Raw genomic sequence first — 23,995 nt, forward strand, 5'->3', positions numbered from 1 at the left:
CCCATGCCCGAGGGAGGACTCGAACCTCTGCCGGGATCAGGCGCACAGTCCATGAGCGCTCGGCTAATCCCGCGCGGCGTCTAAGGTAGTAAAACAATGGTATTATCTAAATAACAACAGAATAATTAGAATGTAAAGTATAATTTATTATCTTTTGCCTTTTTCTGTACAGTATAAACGATTACTTTACAGTTCGTACTGCTTTCTCCCTTTTGAGTATTCGGTGAGGTGATCCGTTGCACAGTGTTAACCGTCGTCTAGCGTAGTTGCTTTAGCCGTGGTAGGCAGCCTTGAGCGCAGCCAGAGATCCGGGAGCAGCCAATAGGCCAGGAGCAGCGACAGCCGCAGGAGCGACGGCGGCGACGGCGGGGGCGGCGACCACAGCGGGGGCGGCGTAGGCGCCGTAGGCGGCGGCGGAGGCGGCGGCGAGGGCGGCGCCGTTGATGGCGGCGTCGCGGGCCCTCGTCTGGGCGACGGCGGCCAGGTGAGCGCCCCTGGCGGCGGCCACGTCAGGGGTGTCCAGGTTGTAGCCGCCGGGCCCGACGACGATGTTGGCCGGACCGTAGGCGGCGAGGCCGGGGTGGATGCCGCCCACGTAGACAGGAGCTGGCTGGACGGCGGCAGCGAGGCCTGCGGCGTAGGCGGGGGCGGCGACGCCCGCCCCCAGGAAGCCGGGCTTCGCCAAGGCCACGGCCACGACAGCACTCAGGACGATCTGAAAGTAGGATTGAGGTGCTCATGTCAAAAATATCACGAGTCGCTACAGCAAAGATAGCTTTTACAGATTTCAAGTGACTACTATGTTGGGAAGTAACTGCGCTGCAGTAAACTTATAAAAGTTGTGCTGTTATCTGTCAAACATGGCTTTCTTTATATGATCCTGTTGTCATGAAGAAAATTCATTCATATTTAACTCGCTTCAAGGGCGGTACGAAAGAAATTATTGTTATCTCGTTTACTTACCGATTACAAATTAAGAGAAAAGTGACGAACATAGTAAATACATTGTAGTGGATCCACTGTGCAAGAAGCCAGAGACTCGAGTGCATCTTCTCTTATATCTTTTTCAGTATGTGTTATAAACATTCATTTTGCACCTCCTTAGCTGATTGACCGTCTATGTGGCTGACTGCCGCGTAGAAGACATGGGTTCGATTTCTGGTACTACCAGGGATTTTTCCTTTATGGGAGGGTCGCGCACTCATCCTCCTGAAGCCAGCTGAGGAGCTGCTTGACCGCTTGTTAGCGGTACCAGCTCTGATAAACTGACAGCAGTTTAGCAGTGTGAATTACTGTCGTCCACCCCTCCATACTGCATTCACATGGCTAATTGATGATATAGGAGTGGGACAGACGTAGGTGGATTATATGTGGCCAGAACAGTGCTACTTTTCTTGTATAGACGTTGTTAACCTTATTTCTGTTGTTTTATTTCAGCAGTTTCCTGTAAGAATGCTGGGAAACAACGTAACTGAGTGCCTGGAACTTACTATACAGATCTCTTCACTGAAGTAGATACACACTAGAAAATATACTCCCGTTCTTATTCATTGTCAAATCGTCCAGTTTCAATGAGCTGTTCCTGATGCTTTACTCATGTAATACTTTTTCTAAATTAAGTATTAAATTCCTGATCTCTGTTCCACAAGCCCACCTCCATCGGAAGATATCTGGTTGCTTTACGTCATATACGTGATAACTTTCATATTTATATGTTCGAAATATTAATTTGTATTTAAATTTAAAATCTCGGTGTTTGCTTGTGTTCCACCCATGTCTTAAATGACAATAATAAATGTTAACGTTTCCTTCTCCCAATAGCCTGACCGAACGAGATGGCGCAGTGGCTAGCACACTGGACTTGCATTCGGGAGGACGACGGTTCAATCCCACGTCCGGCCTTCCTGATTTAGGTTTTCAGAGATTTCCCTAAATCGCTCCAGGCAAATGACAAGATTTTTCCTTTCAAAGGACACGGCCGACTTCCTTCCCCATCCTTCCCTAATCCGATGAGACCGATGACCTCGATTTCTGGTCTCCTACCCCAAACAACCCAACCCAACCCAATAGCTTGGTACAGAAAATTATCGACGCAGACTGCATATTAACATCTTCGAATGGTCTTGCATCAGACTCTAATATAGCAGTAAATTTTTCGTGGACTTAACCCACATGTTAAACAGTTCTGCAATACCAGCAGGAAATGTATACAAAAAGGAAAATACAAGAGAATAATACGAGTCGTATAGCCATCGCTTAGTTTAGGCGGGTGAATCAGAAGTTATTCCTGTTACTCTCTAAATGTCTTGGTTTCGCTTCAAGATGAACGTACTTCCAGACGCCTAGATGCTACTAATGTCAGAGTGAAACATCCAGCTTACAGATGTGTCATAGGAACGAATGTTAGACGTCGCTGGAATGCTGAATCACACTCACCAAGCACTTCATGTTGGTGGTGTAGGTTTCCAGTGCGACGACCGCTGCTACTGTTGCTCCCGCTGCCTGTCTGCTGCTGGACTGTGCCTAGGTTTGCCTATGGTCCGTTTATATACCCGGCGATAGCTGTCAGATATGCGTGAAAGTAGTGCAGGCGTCCTTCTGAGGCTGCTACCTGAAGGAGCCGTTGGCACACAACCGATGCTGGAAAATGGGTACTCCACCAGCCTTCCTGCTACTCGGGGTCTCCGCGTGCAAACTGCTATTTTAGCAGCTGCTCTGGATCTTTGATACCAATGAAGAGCAAAGATAACCCTTTCTAATCTGAACACTTTTTTTAAAAAAAAAAAAAAAAGAACAATGGTGAATTAAGTTGAATTCTCTGAATATTTTGTCATCTTCTCGGGGTCTCCATGTGCAAACTGCTATTTTCGCAGTTGCTCTGACACTTTGATAGCAGTGAAGAGGAAAGATAACCCTTTATAATCTGAGCACATTAAAAAAAATGGTGAATTAAGTTGAATTCTCTGAATATTTTGTCATCTTAGATGATGAAAAATAATAACGAATTTTACGCTCTGCAAATTTAATGGGGAAGGCGGTTCGGGTTTTAGTTCATCTTAATAGTCTTTTGATATTTTAAAGAAAAGCTATGAATAAAGGCTTGAGTTATTTTACTTTTATGGTGGAAAAATGTTACAGAGTTTATAGTTCATATTTTATGGCACAAGAATGTAATAATTACTACAAATTTATAACTTTGTAATACAAATTATGATTAAATTATGATTAAATGATGATGGCGTCCTCTTGGGTAAAATATTCCGGAGGTAAAATAGTCCCCCATTCGGATCTCCGGGCGGGGACTACTCAAGAGGATGTCGTTATCAGGAGAAAGAAAACTGGCGTTCTACGGATCGGAGCGTGGAATGTCAGATCCCTTAATCGGGCAGGTAGGTTAGAAAATTTGAAAAGGGAAATGGATAGGTTAAAGTTAGATATAGTGGGAATTAGTGAAATTCGGTGGCAGGAGGAACAAGAATTCTGGTCAGGTGACCACAGCGTTATAAACACAAAGTCAAATAGGGGTAATGCAGGAGTAGGTTTAATAATGAATAGGAAAATAGGAACGCAGGTAAGCTGCTACAAACAGCTTAGTGAACGCATTATTGTGGCCAAGATAGATACGAAGCCCACACCTATTACAGTAGTACAAGTTTATATGCCAACCAGCTCTGCAGATGACGAAGAAATTGAAGAAATGTATGAGGAAATAAAAGAAATTATTCAGATAGTGAAGGGAGACGAAAATTTAATAGTCATGGGTGACTGGAATTCGAGTGTAGGAAAAGGGAGAGAAGGAAACGTAGTAGGTGAATATGGATTGGGGTTAAGAAATGAAAGAGGAAGCCGCCTGGTAGAATTTTGCACAGAGCACAACTTAATCATAGCTAACACTTGGTTTAAGAATCATGATAGAAGGTTGTATACATGGAAGAACCCTGGAGATACTAAAAGGTATCAGATAGATTATATAATGGTAAAACAGAGATTTAGGAACCAGGTTTTAAATTGTAAGACATTTCCAGGGGCAGATGTGGACTCTGACCACAATCTATTGGTTATGACCTGTAGATTAAAACTGAAGAAACACCAAAAAGGTGGGAATTTAAGGGGATGGGACCTGGATAAAGTGAAAGAACCAAAGGTTGTACAGAGTTTCAGGGAGAGCAGAAGGGAACAATTGACAGGAATGGGGGAAAGAAATACAGTAGAAGAAGAATGGGTAGCTTTGAGGGATGAAGTAGTGAAGGCAACAGAGGATCAAGTAGGTAAAAAGACGAAGGCTAGTAGAAATCCTTGGGTAACAGAAGAAATATTGAATTTAATTGATGAAAGGAGATAATATAAAAATGCAGTAAATGAAGCGGGCACTAAGGAATACAAACGTCTCAAAAATGAGGTCGACAGGAAGTGCAAAATGGCTAAGCAGGGATGGCTAGAGGACAAATGTAAGGATGTAGAGGCTTGTCTCGCTAGGGGTAACATAGATACTGCCTACAGGAAAATTAAAGAGACCTTTGGAGAGAATAGAACCACTTGTATGAATATCGAGAGCTCAGATGGAAACCCAGTTCTAAGCAAAGAAGGGAAGGCAGAAAGGTGGAAGGAGTATATAGAGGGTCTACACAAGGGCGATGTACTTGAGGACAATATTATGGAAATGGAAGAGGATGTAGATGAAGATGAAATGGGAGATACGATATTGCGTGAAGAGTTTGACAGAGCACTGAAAGACCTGAGTCGAAACAAGGCCCCCGGAGTAGACAACATTCCATTGGAACTACTGACGGCCTTGGGAGAGCCAGTCCTGACAAAACTCTACCATCTGGTGAGCAAGATGTATGAAACAGGCGAAATACCCTCAGACTTCAAGAAGAATATAATAATTCCAATCCCAAAGACAGCAGGTGCTGACAGATGTGAGAATTACCGAACAATAAGTTTAATAAGCCACAGCTGCAAAATACTAACACGAATTCTTTACAGATGAATGGAAAAACTGGTAGAAGCAGACCTCGGGGAAGATCAGTTTGGATTCCGTAGAAATACTGGAACACGTGAGGCAATACTGACCTCACGACTTATCTTAGAAGAAAGATTAAGGAAAGGCAAACCTACGTTTCTATCATTTGTAGACTTAGAGAAAGCTTTTGACAATGTTGACTGGAATACTCTCTTTCAAATTCTAAAGGTGGCAGGGGTAAAATACAGGGAGCGACAGGCTATTAACAATTTGTACAGAAACCAGATGGCAGTTATAAGAGTCGAGGGACATGAAAGGGAAGCAGTGGTTGGGAAGGCAGTGAGACAGGGTTGTAGCCTCTCCCCGATGTTATTCAATCTGTATATTGTGCAAGCAGTAAATGAAATAAAAGAAAAATTTGGTGTAGGTATTAAAATCCATGGAGAAGAAATAAAAACTTTGAGGTCCGCCGATGACATTGTAATTCTGTCAGAGACAGCAAAGGACTTGGAAGAGTAGTTGAACGGAATGGATGGTGTCTTGAAGGGAGGATATAAGATGAACATCAACAAAAGCAAAACGAGGATAATGGAATGTAGTCGAATTAAGTCGGGTGATGTTGAGGGTATTAGATTCGGGAATGAGACACTTAAAGTAGTAAAGGAGTTTTGCTATTTGGGGAGTAAAATAACTGATGATGGTCGAAGGAGAGAGGATATAAAATGTAGACTGGCAATGGCAAGGAAAGCGTTTCTGAAGAAGAGAAATTTGTTAACATCGAGTATAGATTTAAGTGTCAGGAAGTCATTTCTGAAAGTATTTGTATGGAATGTAGCCATGTATGGAAGTGAAACATGGACGGTAAATAGTTTGGACAAGAAGAGAATAGCAGCTTTCGAAATGTGGTGCTACAGAAGAATGCTGAAGATTAGATGGGTAGATCACATAACTAATGAGGAGGTACTGAATAGGATTGGGGAGAAGAGAAGTTTGTGGCACAACTTGACCAGAAGAAGGGATCGGTTGGTAGGACATGTTCTGAGGCATCAAGGGATCACCAATTTAGTATTGGAGGGCAGCGTGGAGGGTAAAAATCGTAGGGGGAGACCAAGAGATGAATACACTAAGCAGATTCAGAAGGATGTAGGTTGCAGTAGGTACTGGGAGATGAAGAAGCTTGCACAGGATAGAGTAGCATGGAGAGTTGCATCAAACCAGTCTCAGGACTGAAGACCACAACAACAACAACAAATACAAAAACATGGTGCAGATTGCTTCACTTTTTGTGGAAGCGTCTGAAACAATCCTTCCCCTTTGGAATATAAATTGTTTCACTTGTGCTATTTTACTGCTCATACAGGCATTATCTTGATGACAAAATGTCACCCATGCAGTGATAATACCCAGGGTATCACTGATCCCGACCTCGATTTTGATGAGGTTTATATGTGTCTGCCTTTTTTGAGGCGCCTAATACAGTTATTCACATTCTCCTTCCCCCTTATTTCTGTCTCTGCTAGAGGCGTCTACTTTAACCGGACCCGTAATGGTCTTTTTCGCACTCTGGTTTTCATGGCAGTGCTCTTTGTACAGAGACCAGCCTCTGACAGCTTACAGATCTGCGAAGTGCCGCGCAAATGACAGAACGCCACTCATATCACGCTCCTCTAACAGAGAAAGAGTATGATCTTCTCATATGATTGTATATAATAAAGTTAACGTGCATCAAATCTTTCCCACAAAACAATACACAAAAATCAGACATAACAGACAACTGGATCCATTCATGCCTAAAGTTATGCATTGAACACCTAACTTCCACAGTCGTGCTAGTACCAAAATTTCACCAATGTTGCTATGTATAGACATTAGATTACTAGTAACGGTCGATAGTACGTCATCAATTAAATACACTACTGGTCATTAAAATTGCTACACCAAGAACAAATGCAGATGATAAACGGGTATTCATTGGAAAAATATATTATACTAGAACTGATATGTGATTACATTTTCACGCAATTTAGGTCCATAGATCCTGAGGATATCAGTACCCAGAACAATCACCGCTGCCCGTAATAACGGCCTTGATACGCCTGGCCATTGAGTCAGACAGAGCTTGGATGGCGTGTACAGTACAGCTGCCCAAGCAACTTCAACACGATAGCACAGTTCATCAAGAGTAGTGACTAGCGTATTGTGACGAGCCAGTTGCTCGGACACCATTGACCAGACGTTTTCAATTGGTGAGAGATCAAGAATGCGCTGGCCAGTGCAGCACTCAAAGATTTTCTGTATCCAGAAAGAACTGTACAGGACCTGCAACATGCGGTCATGCATTATCCTGCTGAAATGTAGGGTTTCACAGGGATCGAATGAAGGGTAGAGCCACTGGTCGTAACACATATGAAATGTAACTTCCACTGTTAAAAGTGCCGTCAATGTGAACAAGAGGTGACCGAGACGTGTAATCAATGGCACCCCATATCATCACGTCGGGTTATACGCCAGTATGGCAATGACGAATACACGCTTCCAATGTGCGTTCACCGCGATGGCGCCAAACACGGATCCGACCGTCATGATGCTATACACAGAACTTGGATTCATCCGAAAAAATGACGTTTTGCCATTCGTGCACCCAGGTTGGTCGTTGAGTACATCATCGCAGGCGCTCCTGTCTTTGATGCAGCGTCAAGGGTAACCGCAGCCATGGTCTCCGAGCTGATAGTCCATGCTGCTGCAAACGTCGTCGAACTGTTCGTGCAGATGGTTGTTGTCTTGCAAACGTCCCCATCCGTAGACTCAGGGATCGAGACGTGGCTGCACGATCCGTTACAGACATGCGGCTAAGATGCCTGTCATCTCGACTGCTAGTGATACGAGGTCGTTGGGATCCAGCGCGGTGTTCCGTATCACCCTCCTGAACCCACCGATTCCATATTCTGCTAACAGTCATTGGATCTCCATCAATGCAATGTCGCGATACGATAATCCGCAATCGCGATAGGGTACAATCCGACCTTTATCAATGTCGGAAACGTGATGGTACGCATTTCTGCTCCTTACACGAGGCATCACAACAACCTTTCACCAGGCAACGCCGATCAAATGCTGTTTGTGTATGTCAAATCGGTTGGAAACTTACCTCATGTCAGCACGTTGTAGGTGTCACCACCGGCGCCAACCTTGTGTGAATGCTCTGAAAAGCTAATCATTTGCATATCACCGTATCTCCTTCCTGTCCGTTAAATTTCGCGTCTGTAGCAAGTCATCTTCGTGGTGTAGCAATTTTAATGGCCAGTCGCATATTTAAATGACTATTTGGCGTAATTTCTTTTGGAAGTACAACTGTAGCAATTTAATTCGTTGAGCCACTTGGGCAGTATTAATGCACATCGTGAGTCGTGGGTCTTAGTAAAGCTGACATTCTCTGTTTGGTATCTCACATCTTGTTTTTTTCGTGTCAGGAAATCCTAAAGGAATAGAACTGCAACGATGAGATCTGGAGCTATAGAAGAATGTTGAAATTAGGTGGACTAATAGGAAATAAGGAGATTGTCCGTAAAATAGTCAAGAAAAGGAGTAGGTGGAACGGACTGACTAGATGAAATGATATGACGACAGGACACATCAGCGAATAACTGCCACGGTACTACAAGGAATGCCGGCCGGAATGGCCGAGCGGTTCTAGGCGCTACAGTCTGGAATCGCGCGACCGCTACGGACGCAGGTTGGAATCCTGCCTCGGGCATGGATGTGTGTGATGTCTTTAGGTTAATTAGGTTTAAGTAGTTATAAGTTCTAGGGGACTGATGACCTCAGAAGTTAAGTCCCATTGAACTCAGCGCCATTTGAACCATTTGAACTACAAGGAATTGTAGTGGGTAAACATTGTAAGGGATCACAGAGATTGCAATATGTTCATAAATGAGGACGAGTGTAGGCTCTGCTGGGAAATTGTGAGGTTGGAGCGGGAGGGGACGTGTTCTCGGATCGCATCAAACCAACGAAGGCTTTCTGTCCTATTGGAGTCGTGTGTTCGACTGTCATAGACACGGTAGCTATCTCAGCAACGAAGTGAATAGATCAATAGCTTCGTTTGAAGAAGGATGTCAATGGGCTGTTCGTTTGTATCCCGCAGGGAAGGAAGACATTATAAATTCATGAAATGAAGCTAAACTGCCAAGAAACCGGGTTATATAAAACTGATGATTTAATATATTAGGATAATAGTTCAAACGTAGCAGATATCGCAAATGGAATACATCTAACTAAAGTGAATTTAAAAAATTATGTTTTATTGCTGTATTAAAGTATCGAACATGAGCATCTCCGTAGGACTCCAATCATTCTTGCAGTTATGACTCTTGTTTACTCTTCACTCTCTGAGCTATGGTCTGCGTCTTGTTACCCATTCCTGTTTCGTCCACATTATACACAATAAATTAATGGGGAGGTACCTCTGACGGGCAATCGTATTTTTGAACGGAGACTTGAAAAACGTAGTTTCCCTTGTGGGAATGATCGTTCAGTTATACGATTTTCCTTTGCTAAGCATTTGTTATAAGCTATTAGTTCTGCTCTTGTAAGGACTATTAAACCAGGAGCTATTCCATAACCGACATCACCAGGAAAAAAGGCGTTAAAAATACTGCCAGACATGTGATCCATTTCGTTGCTGGGCAAGCAGCTTGAACGTTACCTCTGGACATTCCTTTTCTCTTGATGTGGTCATCTCCATGTGATGCGGTTTCTTCATTAACATATACTATAACCGGATGACCGGAAAGCAGCTGGATGGAAAGCCTTTTGCTGTTTCGTCTTGGCCGTTTAAATAACAATTGTAATCGTAGGAAATTTAATCCAATCCGACGTTTTATTTGTCACTGCGGTCTCTGCTTCCCAGAAGGTGACTGATACCGTGCGTTGAGTCGGATGTCCTCAGGGACACACCATTGAAAACCAGAGTCTCCTTCATGTCGTGACACACAGACGTTGGTTGGTTGGTTTAAAGGCGGGAGAAGGGACCAAACTACAAGGACATCGGTCCCTTCACACAGAGGTGTCAAAAGTTATGGGATACCTCCTAAAATCGTCTCGGACGTCCTTTTCTCCGGCGTAATGCAGGAGCTGGATGTGGCTATGGACTCAACAAACCATTTTAAGTACCCTGCAATAATACTGATCCAGGCTGCCCCTCTAATCGTCAATAACTGCGACAACGATGCCGGTGCAGGATTTTGTGCGCATCCTGACCTCTACATTGTGTTCCATAAATTTACAATGGTTTCATGTCTGGTGATCTGCGTGGCGAAATAAATCACTCGAACTGTCCGAAAAGTTGTTCAAACCAGTCGCAAACAACTATGGCCCGGTGACGTGTCGCTTTGTCATACACAACAATTTCATCGTTGTTTGGGAACACGAAGACCGTGAATGACTGAAAATGGTCTACAAGAAGCCGAACATTACCATTTCCAGTCACTGGTCGGTTCAGTTGCACCAGAGAATCCAGTCCATTCCATATAAACACAGCATAATGGAGTCACTATCAGCTTGCCCAGAGCCTTGTTGACAACTTGGTCCATGATTGGTGGGGTCTCCGCCATATTGGAATCCTACCATCAGCTCCTACCAATTGAGATCGAGACTCATCTGACCAGTCCACGGTTTTCCACTCGTCTGAAGCCCAACCGATATCATTAAGAGCCAAGAAGAAGCGCTGTAGGCGTTGTCGTGCTACTAACAAATGTACCGGGTGATCAAAAAGTCAGTATAAATTTGAAAACTTAATAAACCACGGAATAATGAAGATAGAGAGGTAAAAAATGGCACACATGCTTGGAATGGCATGGGGGTTTATTAGAACAAAAAAAACACCCCATATTGCTAGACGCGTGAAAGATCTCTTGCGCGCGTCGTTTGGTGATGATCGTGTGCTCAGCCGCCACTTTCGTCATGCTTGGCCCCCAGGTCCCCAGACCTCAGTCCGTGCGATTATTGGCTTTGGGGTTAGCTGAAGTCGCAAGTGTATCGTGATTGACCGACATCTCTAGGGATGCTGAAAGACAACATCCGACGCCAATGCCTCACCATAGCTCCGGACATGCTTTACAGTACTGTTCACAACATTATTCCTCGACTAGAGCTATTGTTGAGGAGTCATGGTGGACATATTGAGCATTTCCTGTAAAGAACATCATCATTGCTTTGTCTTAATTTGCTATGCTAATTATTGCTATTCTGATCAGATGATGCGCCATCTGTCGGACATTTTTTGAATGTTTGTATTTTTTGGTTCTAATAAAACCCCATGTCATTCCAAGCATGTGCGTCAGTTTGTACCTCTCTATCTACATCATTTCGTGATTTATTCAGTTTTCAGATTTATACTGGCTTTTTGATCACCTGGTACTCGCGTTGGTCGTCTGTCAAATTTCGCTGCACTAACGACACGTTCGTCGTACGTCCCACATTGACTTCTGTAGTTAGTTCACGCAGTACTGCTTGCCTGTTATCACTGACAACTCACGCGAACGCCGCTCTTGGTCGTTAGGTGAAGGCCGTCGGCCACTGCCTTGTTCGTGGTGAGAGGTAATGTCTCAAATCAGGTATTCTCGGCACGCTCTTGATATTTTCGATCGCGGATATTTAATTCCCTAACGATTTCCGTAATGACATGTTCCATACGCCTGGCTCCAATTACCACTCCGCGTTAAAGTCTGATAATTCCTTTCCTGCGGCCATGACCACGTCAGAAATCTTTTCACAATATTTAACTGAGTACAAAAGACAGCTCCGTCAATGAACTGCCCTTTTGTGCTTTGTGTACGTCTGAATATGTTCATATCGCTGTTCCAGGACTTTTGTCTCCTTAGTGTAGCAGATTCGACACATATATTCGTATCAATAAAACCAAAAGGTGGCTCGCGAAAGCGAAACCAGGTTCACAGTTCTGTAAAGCAGTTTACATCCTGCCTCAGCGCAAGAAAATGCGGAATTGATGCCATGGCTGACTACAGTCCGTTTAAGATTACAGGATAAATTATGTCAGTCACTTGGCGCTACACTGTTGTCACATCGGCTACCGCTCGGTTAGAAGCGACACACAAACACGGCAGGTCACGTCACAATGGCTGGAATGCTGCTCATGCAGTGCTAGGCAACACTGGAAGCTGCTGTCATCAGGTATGGCGGTAACGCGAGATGCTCTGTTCACAGCTGATTGTAAATGGCCGAAGACTGAACTGCCGCAGACAACGCGTATTGTGCCGTGGCCGACCGGTTTTGGGCGCTTCATTCCGGAACTGCGCTGCTGCTACGATCGCAGGTTCGAATCCTGCCTCGGGCATGGATGTGTGTGTTGTCCTTAGGTTAGTTAGGTTTGAGTAATTCTAGGTCTATGGGACTGATGACGTCAGATGTTAGGTCCCATAGTGCCTAGAGCCATTTGAAACATTTGAACGCGCATTGTAGCCGGGTGAACTTATACTCGTGTTATAACCTAACCACAACCTTTTGATGTGCAAAGTATCCCAGAAAACAGCCTGTTAACAAGCAGCAGCAGAGCTATTAATCACGCTCGCTTTGCTTATGGCGACTGAAGTTGACCTGTACGAGCAAACTGAAGACAGAAAAAAAATTCAGTTTCAGCTCTAAAAGCGAACTGTAACATCTTGTTTTTGCTATGCGAGCTGACGTGATACCGACCGATGAGTAGTGCTGTTTGCAACTCCTTTATAGTTTATAGCCAGCACAGGTAGATTCCAGAGGAAGAAGAATGTCAAGTATAAAAGAAAGCAAATGAAAAAGAGAATATGATGATAAAAACTATCCCATAAAAGATTAAAAATGACAAAAGTAGACTTAAACTAGTTAATTGAAAGTAATAGTAATCAGAGTTATTTTGGCAAAGCTTTGTAAAAGAAAAGAATATTGTGCCCCAGAAACTGGGACGATACCACTGTGCTACGGAAGACCGTACAGTAATATCGTTATATTTATTTATCTATTGAACGAATTGCAACGATAATTTCCTGTCTTGAAATAGCTCAGTTCTACACCATGTCGTGTAAAGTTTACCTATTGTAGGCCGACCTTTGTGATGATAATTGAATATGTCAAGCAAAATTGCGTCTTGTGCGAAGGAGTCCGGTAGCCTTTGGCTAGTGGTGTCGACGAAATGTGCGTATTTACTTACCATCGTTTTGTGTGTGAGTGTGTGTTGCTTTGGGTGTGCTTATCGAGTGTAATTAAATGCGAAATAAAAGGGCCGGACTCAGGATTCTGGATCCAAACATAACAAGGTAAAAAAGCCAGACAAGGAACTAGAATTTAACTGCCCATTTGTTGTGGCAGTTTGGCTACGGCGATCAGTTCAGGCTTGACTTGTGAGGTCTGGGTGGAACAAACCACCTTCAATACGTAAAGTGTCAACTACCTAATAATTGTAATCAGACTGTCAGTAACTGTGTTTCCATCACGAATAAGAAAATAAGCTATAAAGTCGTTCCTGTAGAATCTAAATTAATAAACAAATGCACAAATTCTCAAAATAACGTGTAAATTGCCATAATGATCATCATTGTTGAAAGAACAGTCCTAAGTGAGAAACGGCACATTGGAGTTTGGAGTTTGTACCATTACCTCCTTTCTGCATAATTGTTGTCGTGTGGAATTAATTTCAGTTATTTCGTATAAGTCAGTGCAGATTCCTACGTGCAGTTTGAAATACGCGTGCAGACCTCAGTCGCAACCTACAGCGATGATAATGTAACATAGCAGTTTAAATTCCGAATATTGTTTTTGGAACGCCACGTATGTTTCGAGCACCAGTAAATGTTTCTTAAATATAAATAGCGTGACTTAATCTCAATTCGTAGGCAAAAAGTTATTTATTATTAATGGAAATGTTACGCTCTCTTTCAGTGAATGACGACGCAACATAACCTGCAAGTAACCCATCGATAATTTAGAGCGAGAAATGATTTTACTTTCCAGAAAATCAGTCTAAAGTTCACAGAAAGAAAGCGTGGTACAAATACCTGGGTATTTTTGAAGTAATTGCAAAGAATTTCTTTAACATTATCTCTTTAAGAATTGAGTTAACTTTTAAACCTTATTAACTGAAAATATTCTAAATCAGAGGTTAAGTCTCACCTAAGCCTTGCGGTGTTAAATCTCTGAATAAGTTTCGTAATCGAAAATATTAACTAACTTTAATATTGAAAACTGACTGTAAAAGTACGTAAAAGCACTTAGATTTATTTTCCTCTGAGAGTGAAGCTCGCAAACACTGAAATATTTTTTGCTTCACGCAATGGCGGACTCAGCGCCACCGAAACAGTCGAAAGCAGACAGCAGTCGACAGCAATATTACTATTATCTTTAAATAAATTTCACCTGGATGGAGAGCTATTTTTGAAAGTGAACATAAGATACTTTCAATTAATAATATATTGTAACCTTCAAGCTCATACAGATAGGCAGTTATAGATACATCGATCCACAGGAGAGAGAGAACGAGCGAAAAACAGAGAACAGACAGGGGCGAGCAACATGGCTCTTGTGTATATACAGGGTGAGTCACCTAACATAACCGCTGGATATATTTCGTAAACCACATCAAATACTGACGAATCGGTTCCACAGACCGAACGTGAGGAGAGGGGCTAGTGTAATTGGTTAATACAAACCATAAGAAAAGGAACGGAAGTATGTTTTTTAACACAAACCTACGTTTTATTAAATGGGACCTCATTAGTTTTGTTAGCAAATCTGGACATATAAACAAATACGTAATCAGTGCCGTTTGTTGCATTGTAAAATGTTAATTACATCCGGAGATATTGTAACCTAAAGTTGACGCTTGAGTACCGCTCCTCCGCTGTTCGATCGTGTGTATCGGAGAGCACCGAATTACGTAGGGATCCAAAGGGAACGGTGATGGACCTTAGGTACAGAAGAGACTGGAACAGCACATTACGTCCACATGCTAACACATTTTTATTGGTCTTTTTTACTGACGCACATGTACATTGCCATGAGGGGTGAGGTACACGTACACACGTGGTTTCCGTTTTCAATTACGGAGTGGAATAGAGTGTGTCCCGACATGTCAGGCCAATAGATGTTGAATGTGGTGGCCATCATTTGCTGCTCACAATTGTAATCTCTGGCGTAATGAATGTCGTACACGCCGCAGTACATCTGGTGTAATGTCGCCGCAGGCTTCCACAATATGTTGCTTCATATCCTCTGGGGTTGTAGGCGCATCACGGTAAACATTCTCCTTTAACGTACCCCACAGAAAAAAGTCCAGAGGTGTAAGATCCGGAGAACAGGCTGGCCAATTTATGCGTCCTCCACGTCCTATGAAACGCCCGTCGAACACCAATGAGGTGGTCGCCAATGATTCCACACCATACATTTACAGTCCACGGTCGCTGTCGCTCTACCTGTCTGAGCCAGTGAGGATTGTCCACGGACCAGTAATGCATGTTGCGTAGATTCACTGCCCCGTGGTTTGTGAAACCCGCTTCATCGGTAAACAGGTAGAACTGCAACGCATTCTCTGTTAATGCCCATTGACAGAATTGCACTCGATGATTAATGTCATCACCATGTAATTGCTGATGTAGCGACACATGAAACGGGTGAAAGCGGTGACGATCAGTATGCGCATGACACTACTTTGACTCAGTCCACCGGCTCTCGCAATGTCCCGTGTACTCATGTGTGGGTTCATGGCAACAGCAGCTAACACAGCAACTGCACCCGCTTCTCCTGTGACGGGCCTGTTACGGACCCGTTTGCGTGCTACGACCATATCTGTTGCATACAGTTGGCGGTAGATGTTTTGCGATGTGCGCACATTGGATGATCTCTGTCCGGGTACCGTCCTGCATACACCCTGCAGGCTTCAGCTGCATTTCGTCTTCACTCCCAATAGATGAGTATCATCTCAGCCTTTTCAGAGTTCGAATACACCATGGTCACAGTTCCTACAACATTACACTATCACAGACGACTGGTAACACGGTGTACTACAGTTGGTCTGCGTGCGGAGACGAATGCAGAATAACAATAGCAGCAAGCGCTACATGCGGACACAACGACAGCTAGACCAAATCACAACAGTGCACTACAGCCACACTCGTAAACACGGTCGTCATCGCAAACATGTCCCTGCAGATGCTGCTCGCCGACCGTGGCCCGTGTTTGTTACAACACGCAACTGAACGTCGGAGGATTCAAGCGTCAACTTTAGGTTACAATATCTCCGGATGTAATTAACATTTTACAATGCAACAAACGGCACTGATTACGTATTTGTTTATATGTTCAGATGTGCTAACAAAACTAACGGGGTCCCATTTAAAAAAACGTAGGTTTGTGTTTAAAAACATACTTCTGTGCATATTTTTATGGTTTGTATTAACCAAGTACACTAGCACCTCTCCTCACGTTCAGTCTGTGGAATCGATTCGTCAGTATTTGATGTGGTTTACGAAATATATCCAGCGGTAACGTTAGGTGACTCACCCTGTATATATTACACCAAGTTCCACGCTTTCATGAAACGTGTAGTATTCTTTGCCATTAATGGAAAATATTTACAATATTTGTCACGGAACATTATCACCCTCGACAAAATGACTTATAATATTACAGGCATTATTTTCTCCTTTTACATTGCATGCATTAGATAGGCTTCCAAGTGACGCCACAAGTTTTACCCTGAGAGACAAATGGCAGGGGTCAGAAATACGCACACATACAGATGGCGGTATTATCGGGTACACAATGTGTAGAAGGGCAGTGCATTGGCGGAGCTTTGAACACCGAATGGTAGTTGGCGCTGGATGCCTGGGACGTTCCGTTTCGAAAATAGCTAGTAAACTCAATATTGCACGATCGACAGTGTCTAGAGTGAGCTGAGAATACCACATTTCAGGCGTTGTCTTTACTTAACGACCGAGAGCAGCGGCGTTTGGATAGAGTTGTCTGAGCTAACTCACAAGCAACACTGCGTGAAATAACCGCAGAAGTAAGTGTGGGTCGTACGACAAACGTATCCGTTAGCACAGTGCGGCGGAAGATGGCATTAATTGTGTATGGCAGCAGATGACCGCTGCGAGTTCTTATGTTGACAGCACGACATCGCCTGCAGCGCCTCTCTTGGGCTCGTGACCATATCGGTTGGACCCAAGATGGCTTGAAAACAGTTGTCTGATCATAATACTTCCGATTTCAGTTGGTAACAGCTGATGGTAGATTTGGAGTGTGGCGCAGACTCCTCGAAGTCATGCACCCAAGTTGTCATCAAGCCACTCTGCAAGTTGGTGGTGGCTGCATGACGGTATGGGATATGTTTACTTTGAATGGACCGCGTCTTGTGGATGTGCGTCTACTTGTAGTCCATTTTCAGCCATTCATGGACGTGGTATTGTCAACCAACGTTGGAATTTTTATGAATGACAATGCGCCATGCCACCGCGCCACGATTGTTCGTCAATGGTTTGAAGAACATTTTGGGTAATATGAATGAATGACCTGGCCACCCAGATCGCTCGACATGAATGCTGTCGAACATTTATGGGACGAAATCGAGAGGTCAGTTACTGCACAATATCCTGCAATCGTTCGAAGAACGAAGACCAACTTGAAAAAGTGAGGATTTGCATGCGACTCCACAGGAAGTGAATGTGGTGAAGAACAGACAATGAGTCATCTTCTTGCCCGCAGCCTATGCTCAAGGTCATGCTCACCACAGAAGGTCATCGATGCCACCACGAAGCATGCGAAGCCACTTTTAATTGTAAATGTAATGCTTATAGTACCATGTTTTGGAACATTCTGTATAACTTGTAAGCTGTAATGTGTGTTCCTCACACCATTAAATAAATCCTGCAATGATAGCACTTTCGCAATTGTGGGCGGCGACAGAGGCAGCATGGCTCTGAGGGGACTCACAACGACTCTTTGAGTTCCTGGCATGTCGAAATGCTGCATTACACCGGGCAAAACGAGGTCCAACACCATATTATTAGGTGTCTCATGACTTCGGTCACCTCAGTGTAAGCCTGCTGGGTGGGGTGTGGTGAGAATGAGCAGCTGTTGAATTTGCAATTTATGTGACAATTGAGCCATACATTATCACTGACATGGAACCGATGAGAGACTCAGAAAATGCATACATCAGTATTGATGCCATCCACTGACCATTTACCATCAGCTACTGTCGGGAATAGTCTCCATGATTATTTTGACCTTCGCATAAGCAGTGTCTCTCACGTCCATTGGTCGACATGTGGGGGAGGATTCACTTAATGAACACGACGATATCTGTGGCCGTCCCGCAACCTTCGGTAGGGTCCTGAACCAAAGAGTTCCAAGTTCAGGGAAGAATGCTCATGTCTTAATTGCATCCTTCAGCTATTTGTGGACTGTTAAGAGCCAGTAATTTTATCTTACAGAAAGGAAACAAGTCAAAATTTCCAAGAGTGGTACCATAATCAAACAACCTAAAGTTTTCGTTCAAGTTGTCGAATCTACATCTACATGGATACTCTGCAAATCACATTAAAGTGCCTCGCAGAGGGTTCATCGAACCACCTTCACAATTCTCTATTATTCCAATCTCGTATAGCGCGCGGAAAGAACGAACACCTATATCTTTCCGTACGAGCTCTGATTTCCCTTATTTTATCGTGGTGATCGTTCCTCCCTATGTAGGTCGGTGTCAACAAAATATTTTCGCATTCGGAGGAGAAAGTTGGTGATTGAAATTTCGTGAGCAGATTCCGTCGCAATGAAAAACGTCTTTCTTTTAATGAATTCCAGCCCAAATTCTGTTATATTTCTGTGACACTCTCTCCCATATTTCGCGATAATACAAAACGTGCTGCCTTTCTGTGAACTTTTTCGATGTACTCCGTCAGTCCTATCTCGTAAGGATCCCACACCGCGCAGCAGTATTCTAAAAGAGGACGGACAAGCGCAGTGTAGGCAGTCTCCTTAGTAGCTCTGTTACATTTTTTAAGTGTCCTGCCAATAAAACGCAGTCTTTGGTTAGCCTTCCCCACAACATTTTCTATGTGTTCCTACCAATTTAAGTTGTTCGTGTAACCGAAGTTTAACGAGTTCCTTTTAGCACTCATGTGGATGATCTCACTCATTTCGTTATTTAGTGTCAACTGATACTTTTCGCACCATTCAGATATCTTTCCTAAATCGTTTTGCAGTTTGTTTAGATCTTCTGATGACGTTATTAGTCGATAAACGACAGCGTCATCAGCAAACAACCGAAGGCTGCTGTTCAGATTGTCTCCCAAATCGTGTATATAGAAAAGGAACAGCAAAGGGCCTATAACACTACCTTGGGGAAACCGCAGAAATCACTTCTGTTTTACTCGATGACTTTACATCAATTACTACGAACTCTCACCTCTCTGACAGGAAATTGCAAATTCAGTCACATAACTGAGACGATATTACATAAGCAAGCAATTTCACTACGAGCCGCTTGTGTGGTCCAGTGTCAAAAGCCTTCCCGAAATCCATAAATATGGAATCGATCTGAAATCCCTTGTCAATAGCAGTAAACACTTGTGCTTCACAAGAACGATGTTTTCTAAACTCATATCGACAGTGTGTCTTCCTCATTCTTCCATCCGTCTCTTCATGCAGAATTGGTTACTGTAATTTCTTGCAGGTAAATTCAATACCCATTTACGGATAAGTGAAGTAGAAACTACAGTATCCCCGTCGCGAAACAGCCTAATAATATCAAGAGTTGTTCTCAAAACACCATCGTTACCACTAGTGTATAGACCACTACCTACTTCAGAGTTCCATGTACGCTGAAATGTAGCAGAGTTGACTTTCTCACCCAATTTAATCTATTGAGAATGGACTGCGCCACTGTAGCATATGAATTGTACTTCATACGGCGCTGTAGTTTCGCATGCGGCATCAGTGGTAACCTGTAGAACGCCAGATTTCCTTTTACGTTGTTGATAACATCTTCTCGAATAGTCCCTGCCCGGAGAACTGAATAGGGAAAATTTCATCTATTGAATTTTCACCTAGAAAAATCGTCGTGATTATGAATGAGAAATGAATGCCCTTGGATTAGGAAACGAATGTAGTGTCTTCTTGCCTATAGCTGTCCACGGTAGGGACAAAGCAAGTTCATATTTCCAAATATCACAATGTCAGATCAGTTAACGATCCTGACTATGCCCGTACACCTATTAAAACGGCTACTGCAACTTTTCAGCCTTCTGAATAGATATTGCTACGATGCGGTATGTACTTAAATTTCTCTACAGTCCTACGTGATCATTAATCGTCTCCGTGAAGCAACCATAAGCGACAGAGATACTGAATTACGAAGACAGCCTAGTTTCAAATGCATAGTTAAGCCTCTAAACGCATAGTTATTCCTGTGAAAACACTAATCTTTTTTATTGTCAAATGCTTTATCACGAGCTTTTGTAAAAACAGAAACATTAAGTCATCAGTGAGTCATTAACTCCTTCCTTCATAATTTGCGAAACGAAACAACGTCGTAAATAATATTGAATGGAAATTTATCAAATAGTTGAAAAGATAGCAGAATGAAAGTGGTAAGCTATGCACAAATCAACTGGTAGAAAGGTGAAGTCGTCAAACATGAAGTTAAACCCTCTTCTGCTAATATATACTCATCTTGATAAGAAAGTAGACAACTTTTTACCAGAATGATCTACCGAATAATTGAGATACTGCAGTTAAATCGAAAGCCTTATATTTTACTTTGACCTACAAATACTCGAAATTCTACAAACATTAACAAAAAGCTCCACCAAAATGAATTTATTTCTCTGAATTCGTATAAGAATTTGGTAACAGATTATAACACAGTGAAATTGTAAATATCACGAATACAACCACTGTACCGAATAAAACACAGGGCCATTTCTATGTTGGGTTATTTCTATGTTATGTGTAGAGTTTTTTTATTTTTTTTTTCCTTGTGTGGGTAAATAGGATGATCGTCGCTAGTGCATTTGCAACGGCAGCTGCAAATTTTATAATTTTATGACAGATTAATCGGATGCCTGTAAAAGACTGCAGATTTTATCCAGGACTACTCAGGTTACAAAATTCAAGAGAAATGTGGAATTTCGTGAAATCCATAGTATAAAATTTGTACAGATATTGGCATCTTCAGTTCGGTGTAACGACTCATTTCAATGTACAAGAGCAATTGCAAATTTATTACCTTGTAAAAGTATTTAGCATTGTCAGTTTACGACACTGAAGCACTATACTCGCAAAAGCATCAATAAGAGTAATTTCTCTTCTACGTAACTAAGGACGTCACATTGAGAAGGCGAACCGATCTTCAAGGTTTATTTTATATCAGGACGTAGAAATGTTGGAACTCGTGAGGCAATACTGCCTTACGACTTATCTTAGAAGAAAGATTAAGGAAAGGCAAACTTACGTTTCTAACATTTGTAGACTTAGAGAAAGCTTTTGACAATGTTGACTGGAATACTCTCTTTAAAATTCTAAAGGTGGCAGGGGTAAAATACAGGGAGCGAAAGGCTATTTACAATTTGTACAGAAACCAGATGGCAGTTATAAGAGTCGAGTAACATGAAAGGGAAGCAGTGGTTGGGAAGGCAGTGAGACAGGGTTGTAGCCTCTCCCCGATGTTATTCAATCTGTATATTGTGCAAGCAGTAAATGAAATAAAAGAAAAATTTTGTGTAGGTATTAGAATCCATGGAGAAGAAATAAAATCTTTGAGGTTTGCCGATGACATTGTAATCCTATCAGAGACAGCAAAGAACTTGGAAGAGCAGTTGAACGGAAGGGACAGTCTCTTGAAAGGAGGATATAAGATGAACATCAACAAAAGCAAAACGAGGATAATGGAATGTAGTCGAATTAAGTCTGGTGATGCTGCGGGAATTAGATTAGGAAATGAGACAAAGTAGTAAATGAGTTTTGCTATTTGGGGAGCAAAATAACTGATGATGGTCGAAGTAGAGAGGATATAAAATGTAGACTGACAATGGCAAGGGAAGCGTTTCTGAAGAAGAGAAATTTGTTAACATCAAGTACAGATTTAAGTGTCAGGAAATCGTTTCTGAAAGTATTTGTATGGAATGTAGCCATGTATGGAAGTGAAACATGGACGATAAATAGAGTGGACAAGAGTTTAGAAGCTTTCGAAATGTGGTTCTACAGAAGAATGCTGAAGATTAGATGGGTAGATCACATAACTAATGAGGAGGTATTGAATACAATTGGGGAGAAGAGGAGTTTGTGACACAACTTGACAAGAAGAAGGGACCGGTTGATAGGACATGTGCTGAGGCATCAGGGGATCACAAATTTGGCATTGGAGGGCAGTGCGGAGGGTAAAAATCGTAGAGGGAGACCGAGAGATGAATACGCTAATCAGATTCAGAAGGCTGTAGGTTGCAGTAAGTACTGGGAGACGAAGAAAAGTAATCAGATCACAGCGACACTAACGGAAACAGTTACCCTAAGATTTCGTATTTCGACATAACTGTCATCAAGCAGTGTGACTAAATGAAATTTAAAATGTTTATTTGACACCACAATCGGTCGTCTAGCCACGGTCACAACAACAATGAAATTTTTAAAAGATTACGAAACTAGTTTTGACGCACTGAGTCATCATTTTGAAATGTAATCACAAACCTGGAAAACTGAATTAATAATTGAAACCACACTTCTTTCAAATACTACGAAAATTACACTAAAACCCCTAAATTGAAGCAAAGGCAGCAGGAACGGGGAACAAGATATCATGACAATTTTTGCTTGATCAATCATTTCACGCCTTAATACAGTGTAGACGGAAACAGCATCGGTATGGAAAATATTACATATATAGTCCTGCATTACATTCTGCAGTGACGCATCGATAGATTTGCAAACAAAAACTCACACTTCGTAATCTTGTAACGTGCAACAAACCTAAAACTGGAGCACAGCATGCAGTCGTACTGCGTTCTTGTAATGAAATCTTACAAAGATTATGCATTCCCATCTGGGGCTAACACAAGACTAATCTGCAAGCATGACATCGCTTCAAGTTGCCTGACTGTCACGAGTTGTTAAGGTTTCTGATGAACTTTTACTTTACTAAATGTTGAAGATTGTACCTAAAGCGAACAGTTTGTTAATTAGTGCATCAGGTGATGCTCTGCTAATCAATGACAGTTGTAAATTATCCAGTACTTCTGGGGCAAAGAAGTGTGTCGACGTTAAGTAAATCTTTAGTCCAGTTATGTAATAAAATGAACCAATATTTTATGTGTTCTAGTTTGATCAGCTTTCTCCCCAGAGTAATCAAAGAGCCCACAGTTTCGTCTAGTCACAACGGGAAAATGTTTCTTGTCTGGAGTAATTTTCGTAATTTTAGAAAAAGACTGCAGCAAACTTGAACTGAACGCTGTAATTTCAAAATGGAGTCAGAAAGTCCGAAAAGTGTTCCAAAATTCAACATTCTCCCCTGCCGCAGTCTTAGTGCGTAACATTACACCTTCGTGTCGCGGCGTGTCTGTGTCGTAAAATATCCTGTATTCCTTAACTGGGTGTATATCCTACCAGCTATTTCAGGGACACTACTTGTGTTCCTTGTATGTGCAGTCCTCGATGTCGTCACACATCCTGTTACATTAATCCGATTTATTCGATTTTACACAAATATTACATTCATCTACTTGGATTTTTGTTGTTCTTTATTTTCACGATTTATTTCATTTGCTAAAAGTGCTTCCTCGCACCATGTTGGCTCACAACACACATTTGACATTTTATCTTCTATGCATCTGTCTGAGACACGCAGTAGACGGATAGTTCCAAGGTCCTAGTGATGTCTAACGCTGATCAAAGGATTTAGTCGTTGATGACATACGAAAAGTAACATTTTCGCGCTGATGGTATTTGTTATTAGAAACGGTTAATATTTCCAATGACTTTAAGAGGAGCAAACAC

At 42.4% G+C, this 23,995-nt stretch overlaps 1 protein-coding gene across 6 annotated transcripts in view; it reads right to left on the minus strand.

Annotated features, from left to right (window-relative positions):
- Positions 1-125: 125 nt before the first annotated feature.
- LOC126253610 (cuticle protein 21.3-like) overlaps positions 126-23,995 on the minus strand; it is a 112,473-nt gene continuing 88,603 nt past the window's right edge. For all 6 annotated transcript variants that reach the window (XM_049955066.1, XM_049955068.1, XM_049955064.1 and 3 more), the window contains exon 3: positions 126-484. In XM_049955066.1, coding sequence (XP_049811023.1) covers positions 272-484 — 213 coding nt within the window. In that variant the 3' untranslated portion in view covers positions 126-271. The remainder of the gene's footprint in view (positions 485-23,995) is intronic.

The sequence above is a fragment of the Schistocerca nitens genome, chromosome 4 (genome assembly GCF_023898315.1).
Source record: "Schistocerca nitens isolate TAMUIC-IGC-003100 chromosome 4, iqSchNite1.1, whole genome shotgun sequence".
In the NCBI taxonomy this organism is placed as follows: domain Eukaryota; kingdom Metazoa; phylum Arthropoda; class Insecta; order Orthoptera; family Acrididae; genus Schistocerca; species Schistocerca nitens.